Source organism: Propithecus coquereli, unplaced genomic scaffold (genome assembly GCF_000956105.1).
Source record: "Propithecus coquereli isolate 6110/MARCELLA unplaced genomic scaffold, Pcoq_1.0 Scaffold313, whole genome shotgun sequence".
Taxonomy (NCBI): domain Eukaryota; kingdom Metazoa; phylum Chordata; class Mammalia; order Primates; family Indriidae; genus Propithecus; species Propithecus coquereli.
In genome coordinates this window covers 993,479-1,009,260 of record NW_012148764.1, presented here as the reverse complement: position 1 = coordinate 1,009,260, position 15,782 = coordinate 993,479, and the positions used below count along the sequence as shown (strand labels likewise).

The window sequence follows — 15,782 nt, the reverse complement described above, 5'->3', positions numbered from 1 at the left end:
AAGGCTTTTACCTTTGCTTTCTTTTTGTAGAACATGTTTATAAAGACATTTAACTTTTGTTTTCCATTCTTTACATCCCAAGCTAAAGTAGGTTAGCAAATGTTAAGAAATCCTCATACAATCAAGAATGGCTTCTCTCTTCCTAACCACACTTCACAGTTTTTAATTTTTGTAATTGGAGTTATTTTCTGGGTCACATTAATATTTTAAATTGTTTTTTACATTGTCATATTCTCTCTTATGATTTCTTTTTGACATGCATATCATAACCAATTAACAGAATTGCTTTAGATTTAATTGTTTCAGAGTTTGGCACCAGTGTTTTTATACCACATCTTCCCCTTTATTGAATTCTTTATTTTGATTAATCTTTTATTAAAGTAAAGCATTGCTTGAATGATTCCCTCCACCCAATGAAAATTGCATTGGTACAATTTCTTTTAAGCCTTTATATGTCTAAATAATATATTTCTGATGTCTTTGAGCAAGTTGTCTGGGTTGAGAATTCTTTAGTCAGAAGATTTTATCCTCATATGCTCTAATTCTTCAAGGTATTGTTTCTGTTAAACTGTAGTATCTTTTTTTAATTTTATTATTTTATTTTATTTTATTTTTTTGGAGACAAGGTCTCACTCTCTTGTCCAGGCTGGAGGACAGTGACATGGTCATAAATCACTGCAGCCTTGAAGTCCGAGGCTTAAACAATCCTCCTCCCTCAGCCTCCTGAGTAGCTGAGATTGCAGGTGTGGCTAATCATGCCTGGCTAATGTGGCCACCATGCCTGGCTAATTTTTTATTTTTTGTAGAGATGGGGTCTTGCCGCGTTGCCCAGACTGATCTCAAACTCCTGGCCTCAAGTAATCCTCCTGCTTTGACCTCACAAGGTGCTGAGATTATAGGCATGAGCCACTGTGCCTGGCCTAAACTGTAGTATCTTTTTCATAGTGATAATTGTTTTCTCTGCTGCTTCTTTGTAATGGAATTATGCTTGCCCAGGTTGGGCATACAGCAGGAATTAAAGCTGTTTTCTTTCACTGATTGATATGAGTTCCTGCCAAATCTATCAGGCCTAGCAAGATTTACTATATTTGCTCTATCAATGTGAGAAATGTGGAAAAGCAGCTAGAACTAGAACTGGAAGCAGAAATAGCAAGAAAATTTGCCTCTGTTGTAAGCATTTCTTTATTGTAATTAGTGTTCTTGCTGTTGACAGTAGGGATATAAATATACCCCTGGCAACTGCATAGTCTACCTACGGCCAGCCTTTACTCAAACTCTGACTTAAGTCTGTGATGGTGACCTTTTGCTGTATCTCCGTATTATTTACCTATCATGGCTACTCTTTTGGATGTAAATCACTAGTCATCCTTTTCTTCTATCCCAGTTTTGTAGAAATTTCTCCAGAGCTTTTTTGTTTTGCATGATTCTTGCCTAGTTTTGAGTGCTGAAGCAGATACTCCCCTTTGCTTATTGCCGTAATGACTAAAAGTCTTCTCTATAATAGTTCATCACGTTTATAAGATTATATAGAATATTATTAGTCTGTCAATTAATATGATAATCATAGTTCATGATACCAGATTAGCTAATGATTGAAGTGCACTTTAATTGCTCTCTTTTAAATGAGGTAAGCATAAATGAGTTGCTTTTAATTCTCCAGGAAGAGACTATATTTGGGTTCTTATATGGAGACATATGTCATATCTATATCTGTATTTACCTGCCTATATAGAGATAGTGACAATCTCAGTGCCCACTTCTTCCTACACTCTAACCATGAAGCCCTATTTTTTTCTGTCTCTCAATCTCATCTTCTCCCTTCTAAAAGAGCAAGACAAAATTTCCCTTAAATTAAAAAAAATTTAAGAGAAGATAGTAAATTTAAAATTTTCTATGGAAATAAAAAACAAGGTGAAAGTCATAACTATAATGCTCTAATTTTGTTTTGATTTTTTTTTAAGGTAAAGAGTAAAAGGGTTGCAAATATATATTATTTTACCCTGTATAGCTATAACAACGGTATAAGCTAGGGTCTGTAATTAACATTTTGCAGAATCTGGACTTTTCATTTAGAACACCTAAACAATACTTTATGGGTATAACTTTACTAACTTTGCAGAAATCTCCTAATTTTTGACCAGGTTAGAAAAATAGCAAATTTGTAGGAAAATGAAGGAAAGGAAAAAAAAGTCTTTTCCTAAGTAAACCTTTTTTTTAACAATTAAGAACATGGTTTCTAGGATTTAAACTGACTTAATATTTAATGAAAATGTTTTTCTGTATCAAGAAGAAGGATTTGTTGAGATATTTGATGGCTACCATTTGCTTATTTATCCTACTCATTAAATACAATATATTAGCATTTATATATGAGTTATTTATGATCAGTGACAGTCAAATAGAGGAAGTAAGAAGAAAAGGAGGACTCAAAAGTAGAAATGAGAATTCTCTCTTGTGTAACTCAGTAATAGACAGATTTGAGTGGTGGATGCAGGGCAAGGGGAAGAAGTAAACACAGTTATATAGTTAAGTTTGGTTTTGGTTATGCTACATTTTTAAAGAAGGTGTAAATATAAAAATGTATCTGATAGGTACTTAGAAAGATGGTCTGAAATCTAGGAGAGAATTCAGTTAAGGAGGTTAGATTTGTGAGTTATCATAAATGATAATGATAAGTGATACTTGAATTAACAAAATAGGTAAATTTTCTAAGAAGAGAATAAACAACAGGAATAAGACTAACTTAAAGAAACACTATCAGAGAAGTTACTGAAGAACCACAGAGGGCGCTTTTTGCTTAAGCCAAGTTAGAAAAAAGAGTTTTTTGTACTTAGATAACAATACCTGAAATACCTTTCTGTGAATTTTACATGAATTTCCAGGAGATTTTGTGATTTTCAAAAGCCCTTTGCATTTTATGGAAATTTATTAACAATTATGGATAGTCCAATAGCATTTCTATAAACAATAATACCCTGACAAAATATAATAGAATCTCATGTGGCTGAGAGACAATAGGCAAGGCATGGTTGACAGTGAAGGAAATATTCTTAGAAATTGAGAGTAGTACTATAAAAAATGAGTGGCAAATTTATCCCTCAGTTGGTGTTTTGAGTATTTGACTGAAATACTCAGAGTTATAAAGGTTATCTCCTCAGTAGCCTTTAACTTATGAAATTTAAATATTTATGTGGGAAATTTTTTTATTTTTTTTACCGATGGGAGGAGGTGGATACCACCAGCCTGGCTGCCACTTAGGAGCAGCCCATGTAGGAAATTTTTTTAAACTTTTCTTGTTGCAATTAGTGAAAGTAGAATTTACTTTGTAAAAATATTGTAATTATGAGAACATTTGTCTTAAGTTACATGTAGCTAAGGGTTTTAAACTTGGTTGAGTGAAACTTAGGAAAGAGTTATTTTCTGTGCCCTGTTAATTGACATAGGGACAAGATCATTGTCTTTTCTTGTTTATTTAATAACTTAATTCTTTTTTAATTTGTAGAACCTAATCCACCAATAGATCAAGTTATACAGAAACCAGGAGTCGTACAGAGATTTGTGAAATTTCTTGAAAGAAATGAAAATTGTACTCTACAAGTGAGTCTAAAGTTCGCTTTCTTAATTTCTTTCTAGAAATGACATATGATTAAAGTTTTTAGTAAAAGCAACTTCCACAATACTGACTATATTGTAAGCATTCAGTAAATACTTGGCAATTAAAGGAAAAGGCAGTGCGAACTGTCTTGCCTTGGGCATGGTTGCAGTGCTGATTTTTTCTGGGAATTGTTACTTTATTAAACAATTTTGGAAAAATATATGATATCATTACTAATGTTAATAAAAATTTTATAGTTGTCAACCTTTAGTAACTCTATATTTTTGAAAATCCCAAACTAAAATGTTAACTTAATGGTTAAATTTATTTTGGTTCTTAGCTAACTAGGGTTGTAACTTTTATCTGTTAAAACATTTTTAGCTAATCAAGTAGCTCTTTTTTCCAAAAAAGAGTAAGTCAGTATTATCTACTAAAAATGTACCAAAGTTAAGAGTTGTCCTAAAAAGCATTGCTTCTCAACCATGACATAGTTATAGTTTTAAGATGTCCTTCAAATAATTTGCTACTAATGGTAAATTACTAAAGTTTGCAAATATTTTAATGTTTTTTAAAAAAGATTGTATTCCCTGACTTTTATTAATGTGTCTTAAGTAAGAGTACTGGGTGGAATTCTATCCATGTATCAGGAGTTGCACAAGATTTACACCTGGCTTATCAGCGCTATTGTTGGTAATGGAGGACTGTTATTTGAGTAACAGTTGTTGAATGTACAACTTAAGAGTTGTAAATTGGGAGATATTTTAGGTGTAAGCAAAGGAATGTGGTGCACATACGAATGTGAAAAATTGTCGAAAATGTTTACAATAAAGGTCTCTGAGGAAAAGGCTACTTTATTTATGTTATGATTTTATTGTCAGTTATTTTGAACTAGAGATCATGAGATCTAGTTCCTTTGCTTTATATAAACCCTGAGTCTAGACTAAAATCCAGGCCTCCTGATACCTAGTTTATTATTTGGCTTTTTAATTCCAACTGAATGAAAGAAGAAATGAGTGAATATGAATAAATAAAATTGAGTGCTGGTTTGAGCCAAACATTACGGAAGATATTGTAGTTCCAAAATTAAGACGTTGTCCCTGTCTACAGAAGTTCTTTACTCTCTGCTGGGAAAGGCAGACATAAAACAGATCTGTGATAAACAAAAGCGCTCTGGGAACACAGAGAATATAGCAACTTATTCTATTTAGGGGAAGTCAGGGAAGACTTCACAAAGGTAGTGTTGCAGGACTGATGTCAAGGATGAAGGAGATTTTGCAGACTGAAAAAAGGAAAATTATTCGGTTGAGAGGATAGCATATGCAGAGAGCTTCAACCTGGGGCTCATAGGCCAGATTGGCCTACAGACAAATTTTGTTTGGCCTGTACGTGTTTTAAAACGTGAATTAGATGCTGGACTTTTAAAAATTGGGGAGATTCAAATGAATATCCAGATTTTTGGCTTCTTTTGACAAATCAGAAGAGTTGGCATTGTTGCCAGATAGTAAAGGTGAAATGAAACTGAACAAGAGTTCCGCCTCTTTGTTTTTAATTAGTTCTTTTTTAAAAAAATTATAGCCATATACTCCAGTTTTTCACAGTTCTCACTTGCTTATAATTGTCTGCTGGTAGGTTTATGAATTTACCAGTCTTCGCTAATGCTTTCTCCTAGGGATACCAAGGACAATTTTGTAAAGTTACCTTTTAATTGTCCTTTAGTTTATTTCATTATCTACAATCAGGATTATGGTCTTCATTATTTTTTGACAAAATTCCTTCTCAACATGGACGAAGCAGAGTAACATAAAAATAAATAAATAAAATAAATTCCTTCCTTAAAATTTTTTCTCAATTTTACACATAATAGTAACTGTACTTTTCAGTATTTTTGTAATGCTTTCTGAGTGCATTTTTTATTATTCATAATGATGTCTATGTTCATGTGAAGAGTTGTCTATGTGAAATATTTTTTAAACTATAGTTGCTACTTAGCTTGGCTGTGGATTTGTAAGTTGCTTTTAGTAATTCAATAGTATATTGTTTTGGAGTCATGGTTGAATTTTCTCAGTTGCTTCTATTATAAATCCATAATGTATATTTGAATTTTAATTGAATTGATACTGAGTAACTTTTCAAAGGTTCTGCTGCTTAAAGAATACCAGAAGTCCTAATCTTGGATCTGCTAATAATGAACACTTGATGTTGAACAAATACCTATATACTTCAACTTCTGATTTTCTTGTTTCTTAAAAGAGGAGGTTGGGGTTACTTAGGGAAACTTTATGATCTTAAGTTCCCTATCACTCTATTAAGTAGTGTCTCTTATTTATTTTTTATTTTTATTTTTAATTATTATGAGTACATAAAAGTTGTATGTCTTTATTCTTATTTATTTTTAACTGCTTGCTTTAGAACACTTGGCTCTTTAATAGTAAATATTAGGAATTTTATGAATTATAAATTCAAATGTGTTTATATTTTGTTAATTTTGTAAATTTTCATTATATTCTTTCTCAGTTCTTATTTTTCCATATTGAAGAATGCTGTTTTCCCCTAAAGGATTTTGTCTATGAAATCTGACTTCACAATAAATCTTATTAATTATGTCAGTCTTTCTCTCACACTAGTCCAGTAAAGTCTTTACTCCTTCTCTTCTTCCCTTCTCCTTTCTCACATTTTTTTGGTGCTTTTATTTATTTTACTTTTTTCCCCTTAGTTTGAAGCTGCATGGGCATTAACTAATATAGCATCTGGAACTTTTTTGCATACCAAGGTAGTGATTGAAACTGGGGCTGTTCCAATTTTTATCAAACTTCTTAATTCCGAACATGAAGATGTTCAGGAACAGGTAAGTTTCTAATTTGTATTGTTATATGTAATAGAATTTAATTTTCTCTGAAAGTACCATTTGTGATTATGATTTGTAATTCATTTTCTCATATTTTAAACATTAAATATAACTTTCACAATTGAAAGTAACATGTACTTTTGTACTTACATGAAAAATTTGAAGTGAGAACATAATAAATGATAACTGCATTTACATAATTTCTCAGCTAATTGAAATTTAGTAAGTGAATAATTTGATCTTTTACTACCATTTATTTTGTTGTTGTTGTTGAGACAGGGTCTCACTCTGTTACCTGGGCTAGAGTGCAGTGGCGTCATCATAGCTCACTGCAGCCTCAAACTCTTGGGCTCAAACAATCCTCCTGCCTCATCCTCCCAAGTAGCTGGAACTACAGGCTTGTGCCAGTAGGCCCAGCTAATTTTATTTTATTTTTTTGGTAGAAATGGGATCTCACTATTGCCCAGGCTGTTTCTGGCTTCAAGCGATCCTCCTGCCCCAGCCTCCCAAAGTACTAGCATTATAGGCATGAGCCACCGCACCCGGCACTGCTACCATTTATTTGAAAAATTAAAATGAACCCCAACTAATCTTAAAGTTATTTTTAGGGATCAATTCAAGCTAATTCTCACATTAGCTATTAGCTCATTTTTCTATGCTTTGTCTCTTTCCCCTCTTCTTTTACAAATCTATCCCTTCCCATTGAGTGGATTTCTTGGCATAGGATCAAACCTCTATCAGTACAGTCACATGTCACTTAAAGACGGGGATACGGTCTGAGAAATATGTCATCATATGATTTCATGGTTGTGTGAACAACATAAAGTATACTTATGTAAACCTAGATGGTGCAGCCTACTATTCACCCAGGCTGTATGGTATAGCCTGTTGCCCCTAGGCTACAAACCTGTACAGCATGTTACTGTACTGAATACGGTAGGCAGTTGTAACACAATGATAAATATTTGTATATCTAAGCACAGAAAAGGTACAGTAAAAATAGGGTATTATAATCTTACGGGACCACCATTGTATATGTGGTCTTTTGTTGACTGAAATGTTGTTATGTGGTATGTGATTACCTGGAAAATTCACTAAATAAATATATTTTGTCTCTCCATGTAGATTCAGAGTAGAAAAACTATGCTTTGTTGAACATTATAGATACTTCACTAGTATACAAGGAAAACGTTTAAAATGCCCTTTCAGTTTGATTAAAAATATTATTAAATTGCATTTTAAAAGTTTTCCTTTCTTACTGCCCTAATTTTTTTTTACATGTTGCTAAAAGCTATCACTTTGTTCATTGTATACTAAAATCTCATTCTTAAAAGAGAGCATCTTATTTTAGATATTATCTTAAGATTATATTTTGTTCTTATTTTTCTAAGGCGGTTTGGGCACTTGGTAATATTGCTGGTGACAACGCAGAATGCAGAGATTTTGTATTGAATTGTGAAATACTTCCACCTCTGTTAGAGTAAGTACTTTGTTTGAATTTATCACAATTAAGTATATATCACAAACTATATATACTGCTATATTTCCACATACACAATTAAGTTCTTCAGTGATGCTTTTAAATTTGGCTTATGTTAACTGTGCTTTCAGTAGCTTGAAAATAAATAAAACCAAGAGAAATTTTCAAATTCTGTTACATTTATGTCTTTTATATTATCTTAAGCCATACTTAGCACTACAGTGATCATTGCTTACTTGATGCTTACAGTGCTAAAATAATTACTCTACAAAACAAGGATATATAGTCGTTTATAATACAATAAAATTTAAATGTTATGGTAGCAGGGAATCTTTAATACTTGAACAGATGGTGTATGTAGGATGTCAGGAGGTTTTTATACTTGATTTTGAAATGTTCGGAGAACAAAAATCTTAAGAGATTTTTCTTTCAGGATTAGAATTTTATTTAAAGTGACTTATCTAGTGGTGTCTTCTTCAACTTTACACATTTTTAAAAAAGAAATTACCCTGTAAAGTCCTTTATAGATATGACGTAAAATTATTTGAAAGATAAGTTTTTTTATACTTGTTGTTAATGATTCACTAAGAGGATCTTTATTAGTCAATGGCAAGTGGTGAAAAAAAACTGAATTGAAATGGTTAGAAGGAAAAATTTTATCATTTCTGTGCCATTCTCCATACTCTCAAGCTAAGGTATTAAATTGGAAGAATGAATTTCTAGATGTTAGTTTGCAAAAGACGTTTTACTCCTGTAGATAAAGTAGCTTTCTGTGGAAAGAAGTGATTTCTCAGCATGATTCCATTTAACCAGTATTAATTGAGGACCTACTGTGTGCAAGCCATTGAACCACTCAGTACAATTTCATTTATTATGGGCTTATTCAGAGTTAATGTTTGATAGTATTTGAAAATTTAGCTGCGCTATAAGAAAATACTAATTTAGAATTCAATATCAGAGTCATTTTGAAGTCTATACTATTAAAATATCTCTTAGACTTTCAATTTGAGATTTTTCTGATCTGATTTATATACTTTTTACTTTTCATTCTCTGTCTCTGGGTCATTTTATTGTTTGTTAATATCTCAAGTTGGTAGCTATTTACGAACTAGTAAGCATTTCTTGGGTCTAATCCATTTAAAAGTCCTAAGTAGCTTTTTAATCATACCTGAAGAAATCAAACTAAAAAATAAAACTAATGGAGAGCAAACAGTACCCAGCTATGTAGTACTAGTTATAAATATAATACATTTCAGAAAAGTGTTGAAAAGTTGGAAAGTTTCAGAGTTTCATTATAAAATTTGATCGTAGAAAGTTTTAAAGTTTCATAAAAAATTGAGAAAAGTAATAAAAAGGAATTTACGTTGGGGTACTAGATGCTCTTTATTTGGGTAAGAGGAAAAAGTTAATACCTTAATAATAATTATAGATTATCTGTTCACATTGAAATTCACATTTAGCTAATGCCTAAGTAAATATAAAACTCCTATTTATATATCATTTGATCGGTTCTGTGTGAGTGATATTTATTACTAATTCATTTGATTCTCAGTAAATGTAAATCTTTTACTACTTTAGACTATATCCTGGCATACTTTGTTGGTTTAATTTAATTCAGCTTTAATTTATAATATATTAATAGCATATCTGGACAAGAAAAAATTTATACTTTTCCATAATGACCTCATTGACACAAAAAAAGAACAATAATATAGAATAGGGGTTGGCCAACTTCTGCCCTCAGGCCAAATCTGGCTTGCTCCCTATTTTTGTAAATTAAGTTTTATTGTAACACAGTCAGACGCATTCACTTATTTAATGTCTTTGGTTGCTTTCACGATGTGTCAGCAGAGTTGGGTAGTTGCAACAGAGGAAGAGAGCCTGCAAAGCCTAAAATATTTATTGAAAAAATGTGTCAGTAAAATCAGTATAACTATTTTATTTCCAAATGAGTTGTATTTTGGAGAGGCCTCAAATCTATTTTGAAAACCTTTAGAACAAAGGAAAAGGAAAATCTTTAGAACAGAGACTTTTTTTTTTAGTGTACTAAAATACATGTAACCATTTTAGAGTGTGTGATTCAGTGGCATGAAGCACATTTGCAATATTGTGCAACTATCACCACTGTAGTTTCAATGCTGAGCACAGTGGCATATGCCTGTAGTCCCAGCCAAATGGGAGGCTGTGGTGGAAGGATTGCTTAAGGCCAGGAGTTGGAGACCAGCCTGGGCAACATAGCAAGACCCGTCTCTAAAAAAAAAAGAAAAAAATTAGCTGGGCATGGTGGCACATACCTGTAATCCCAGCTACCCAGGAGACTGAGATGGGAGGATAACTTGAGCCCATGAGTTTTACTCCTGCCTGGGCAACAACATAGTGAGACTCCATCCTTACAAAAAAATTTTTTAAGAATTAATTGGGTGTGGTAGTGTGTGCCTGTAGTCTTTGCTACTTGGGAGGCTTTGTCACCTGGGATAGAGTGCAATGGTGTCATCATAGCTCACTGCAACCTCAAACTGGGCTGAAGCGATCTTGCCTCAGCCTCCCGAGTAGCTGGGACTACAGGCTTGGGCCACCACATCCGGCTAATTTTTTCCATTTTTGGTAGAGACGGGGTTTCACTCTTGCTCAGGCTTCTTCTTTTTTTTTTTTTTTTCTATTTGTGATATCCTTTTTTTCCCCTCTGTATATTTTTTAAATTATTTTCTTAATGATTACAGTATACAATTAACATCTTAAACTTAATAATAACCTTGTGTTAATATAGCAATTTGGCTTCAAAATTATACAAAAACTCTGCTCCTGTACATTTCTGTCCCACTTTTTTAAAGTTGTTGCCACAAATTACATCATTATACATTGTTTGTCCATTACCATGGATTTATAATTATTTTATGTATTTGTCTTTTAAAACACACAGGAGCAAAAGAGGAATTACGAACCAAAAACTACCATAATAGTGTCTGTTACATTCACTTATGTAGTTATCTTTAACAGGGTTTTTTCTTTCTTTGTATGGTTTTGAGGTATTGTCTGTTGCCCTTTCATTTCAGCCTAAAGGACTCCCTTTAGCTATTATTGTAAAGCAAATCTGCCAGTGATGACCTTTTGCAGCTTTTGTTCATCTGGGAATCTCTTACTTTCTCCTTTAGTTTTGTGAAGGGTAGTTTGCTGGAGATAGAAGTCTTAGTTGACAGGCTTTTCTTTTTTCTTTCGGCACTTTGAATATGTCGTCCCATTGCCTTTATCCTCCGTGGTTTTTAATAAGAAATCAGATGTTGATCTTTATGCGGAATCCTTATGTGTGCTGTAAGTCACTTCTCTCTTTTTGATTTCAAGATTTTCTCTTTGGCTTTTGACAGTTTGATTATAATATGTCTTGGTGTGTATCTTTTTGAGTTTATCCTACTTCAAGTTCATTTAGCTCCTTGGTTGTGTAGGTTTATTTCTTTTATCAAATTTGAAAAGTTTTTAGCCATTATTTCTTCATATTTCTTTTGCCCCTTGCTTCCTCAGACTTCTGTTATCCATCTATTGGTATGCTTGATCTTGTCTAATAGGTCTCTTAGACTCTTCATTTTTTTATCATTCTTTTCTTTCTCCTGCTCAGACTGGATAATTTCAATGGACTTATCTTCAGGTTCATGGATTCTTTTTTCTGCCTTCTCAAATCTGCTTTCAAAACCCCTCTAGTGAATTTTTAATTTCAGTTATTGTACTTTCAGCTCAATAAATTCTATTTAGTTCCTTTTCATAATGTCTATCTTCTTATTTATAATTCTCTATTTGTCCAGACATTGTTCTCTTAGTTTCCTTAATTCTTTGTCCTTGGGATTTTTAGTTCTTTTCTGAGACATATTTCAGACAATGGATTTAAAAATGTTTGTGTAGTAAATCATTCTGTGGTTTCTCAAGCACAATTTCTTTTAATTTATATATTTTACTCTTAATGGGCCATACTTTTTAATTTTTTTGCATGCCTCATAATTTCTTATTGAAGAATGGGCATTTTGATCATGATAATATGGCAACTATGAAAATCAGATTCTCCTCTTTCTCCAGGTTTTGGTGCTGCTTATTGTAGTTAATTTGTTTAGGGACCTTTTGAATTAATTTTGTCAAACCTGTATTCTTTGTTAATGTGCAGTCTCTGAAGTCTCTATTCCTTTAGCTTAGTAGTTAGCTAGTGATTTGACAATAGAGGGTTCCTTAAATGTCTGGAGCAACAGAGAAAGAAAAAGAAAATTTTCCAAGTCTTTGCAGATTGGCTCTGTGTTGGGCCACTTCTTCAAAGCTGAGCCAGGCTGATTACAACTGTGACTTACCCTTCATTCCCTGCTTGTGCTAAGCTTAAAGGTCAGCCAGAGGTGAAAGCTTAAGGTCTCCTCAAGTTTTTTCTGATTACACACTCTGCCCGGGGCATGTACATGGCTTTCTATATTGTCTGATACATGTGGGAGCTTTTCGAATCCCTCATTCCAATGGTATCTCACACCCAGCTTTTCACTCAGGCTTTCAGTGTGTCTCTTGGTTGCCTCAATTATATCCTTTTTGCCCCAGGTTTCAACATCTTATTCATTTGTCTTTTAATGATTTTGAGGAACATTCTTTACATAGCTACTTTGCCACCTTGAGAGAGTTCCCAGTTAGGAAAAACAAAGACAAGTGCCTTACATCAGTTTTTCAGAGAGCCTCCAAACAGGTCTAAACAGACAAACACAATTCCTTTGAAACAAGGTATGCTCTGTTCCCTCTAGAACAAGGAACCCACATTTGAAATGCAGGCTGGCATTTAAAGGCTGCTGCCAGGCTAGGGAAAGGATTAGGCAAGGGTAAGTTAAAATGCCAGAAAACTTTCCTACCACATTTCAGCCCTTTCCTGGTTAAAAATTCTCTTAGTTGCTGCAAACTTTCCACTATCTTCCAGAGTTCCAATAAAGTTGATTCTAACGGTGTTTGCAAGTATTTTCAGTGTTTCTGGGGAGGGATGGGCCCTCAGAGTTCTCTTCTGTACCATTTTTGCTTATGTCACTCCAAAACAGGGATTTTTTTTTTTTTTTAACCTCGGTTCTCTGTACTTCTAGCAGGTTTGTGTAGGTCCTTAGGAAGTTAACAAACTCCTGAAATTGCATGCCAAAATTTTGGTGTATGTGCTTTTTTTCTGAGGTAAGGATCCATTATGGTCTCAACAGGGTCCACAACTCTCTAAGTTTCAAGGACTACTATTAATACTTTAGGTTTAAATATGAATAACTAAAACATAACTTACTATGTTGTGAAAAAAAACCTGTAAGTAGTAACTCCTTAGGAGTCTGAGAAGAAAAAATCTTGTTTTAGACACTCAGTTTCTTAGTAGATACTAGGGTTTATTGCAAATCAAATAAAAAACACTGAGACATGCCATCTGTTAATAATAAAACAAAAAACTTCCCATGTCAATAGATGATCTTCATTTAACTTGACCCTATATTCCTTGCTTTCTGAATTGGTATAATGTTTTAGTTTCATGATTAAAACAAAGATAATATAGTGCTTTTTAAAATGTATATAGAAATAAGTAAATTTCCCATGACACCCTTTATTTTCAAAGTGTTTTATGATTTTTTTTTAAGAATCCATTCAGATCATAGATTCAAACTTTAGAAAATAGAAATGTAATATGTTTATTTTTGTTTCTGAAAACATAATGAATTTTAAAGACGCTATTATCCTATTTTACCAGTTTGAATATCTTATAAATATATTGAAGAGAATTTTTATGTTACAATAGAAAATAGCTAAAGGAAAAATGAACATAAAGTGACAGTTCTTTTTTTTCTTTTTCTTGGCAGCTTATTAACAAATTCAAACAGACTTACAACAACAAGAAATGCTGTATGGGCCCTCTCAAATTTATGTAGAGGCAAAAATCCTCCTCCAAACTTTAGTAAGGTATGAGTAAAATATACGAATTAACAATTCTATCTCCATAAACTTAAGTTTCTTTATAGTAGATTTTTTGTGGTTGAAAGGATTCTATTTTTTGTTAGTGATTGTGTACTTTATTGACGAGACAATATTTGCACATATACAAAATTCAAAAGATTTACAGTTAAATGGAAATTTCCCTTTTCTTCCCACTGCTCAAATTCCTGTGCCCAGAGATAACCACTATAACCACTATATTTATGTATGTAGGAATTGACTTTAGAAATCTTCTAGTTTACAAAAAACTGAAGCCTCCCGAAAGATTAAGGTAGTAATTCCTTCAGATCCACTGTTCATGCTTTCCCATTGTAACTTTTATGTCCTAAGACTATCTTTTTCCCTGTCTACTGATATTTTTGCCTCTAGAAAGATAGATTAATAAATTCCAATTTAGTTCTATTGCTTACCAATAAGATGCTATTAGAAAGACAGAACATGGGTAAATTTTTAGAATACCATTCTACTTCTTTTGAATTTAGTGTCCATGTGAACTAAAGGGCACAATAAGCAATGACTATATAGCACTAAGAGAAGCTCAAAATTTGGTAAAGATCTGGTGATAAAGTTTCTGGGGGTAAAAAATAATAAATTTCAAATTCAATAAAGATAATGCATGAATTGGTATGCCTTCTCATTTATACTTTCACCATTACAGTTTTAAGAATTCATGATTTTGCCACATTTCATCTAAACTGCAAGTATGACTTAAAAATCTCATTATACTATGTCCATTCATCTGTTATCATACTCTATGGCATATTATGTATTTAATCATAATTCATAAAACTTTCTCAACCTTCCATGCCTATTTTGTTCCATGTTTATTGACAAATACATAATGTAACTAAAAAGATGATTTAAAGTATTATAAAATATGCTGAAAATGAAATGGGGAACAAAATTAAAATTTTAACCAGAAATTTGGTTTAATAGATACATCTTAAGAGAAAAAAGTTTTGAATAAGGTGTACTTCACAGATCCCCAAGGGAAAAAGTTATGCAATAATGTTACAATAAGGGCCTTATTCAGTTTTAAACTATTTTGTATGATTTGCAGTTTAATAATAGAAGGGAAAGAGATGAGTATTTCCACTGAGAATAATGCAAGGCAAAGAATTATGTGTGAGGTACACAAGGACCCTGCAAAAGACCTTTTCAAAACAAATATGAGCATTTTATGTTAATACTGATAATTTGGCAATGATTTTTATGCAGTTGAAGGGAAAAATGTTCAAATTTTGTCTGAGGAGATAATAAAGGCCAATATGTCTGATGATAAGTCTTGCATCTACTGTTTGTATGTTTAAACTTGCATATATAGAGTTGGCTTACTAATTAGAGTCATAGTTTTAACAATCACAGTAATTTCTTTATTTTGCCTCTTAGAATGGTATATACCTGTTTTTAAATTAAGTTTTTACTAAAAGAACCTTGGTTTATGCATTGCTCTTCTCTTTAAATTCTTTTCTTTAAAATGCACTTCTTTTGAGAGTTTCATTTTTCATTTTTCCCCCACTTTTGAAATAGAGGGCATGCATCCATACATGTTTATGTTGAGGTATTAATTATGTGAGGATATAATTGTAAGAATATAATTAGTTTAATATGCCATGTTTGATGTTTTCTTGTTTTTTTCTGCTTAGCAGCAGTATTGGATTTTTCTTAAGAAATGTTTACAATTCGAGATCTTTTTGTTCTAAATACATTTCATGATTTTTTATGAGTTCTTTAGCCATAGACAAATAGTAACAATTTTCTAAAACTTTGTAATAGCAAACACCTTCTATACATAATTTATTTTAAATAAATTTTCTCATATAATTGATAATACCTTTGAAATTTATATAGTTATGTTTTTCCTGAAGAATTTCCTTATTTGAAAGTTACTGAAATTT

The 15,782-nt window shown here is 32.3% G+C and overlaps 1 protein-coding gene across 1 annotated transcript in view; it reads left to right on the top strand.

Moving 5' to 3' along the window:
* The window catches only part of KPNA5 (karyopherin alpha 5 (importin alpha 6)), a 42,708-nt gene that overhangs the window by 3,181 nt on the left and 23,745 nt on the right, over window positions 1-15,782 (top strand). The window contains exons 2-6 of the mRNA XM_012650128.1: window positions 1,962-1,968; window positions 3,503-3,597; window positions 6,309-6,440; window positions 7,832-7,920; window positions 13,752-13,851. Of these exons, the coding sequence (XP_012505582.1) occupies window positions 1,962-1,968; window positions 3,503-3,597; window positions 6,309-6,440; window positions 7,832-7,920; window positions 13,752-13,851 (423 nt within the window). The remainder of the gene's footprint in view (window positions 1-1,961; window positions 1,969-3,502; window positions 3,598-6,308; window positions 6,441-7,831; window positions 7,921-13,751; window positions 13,852-15,782) is intronic.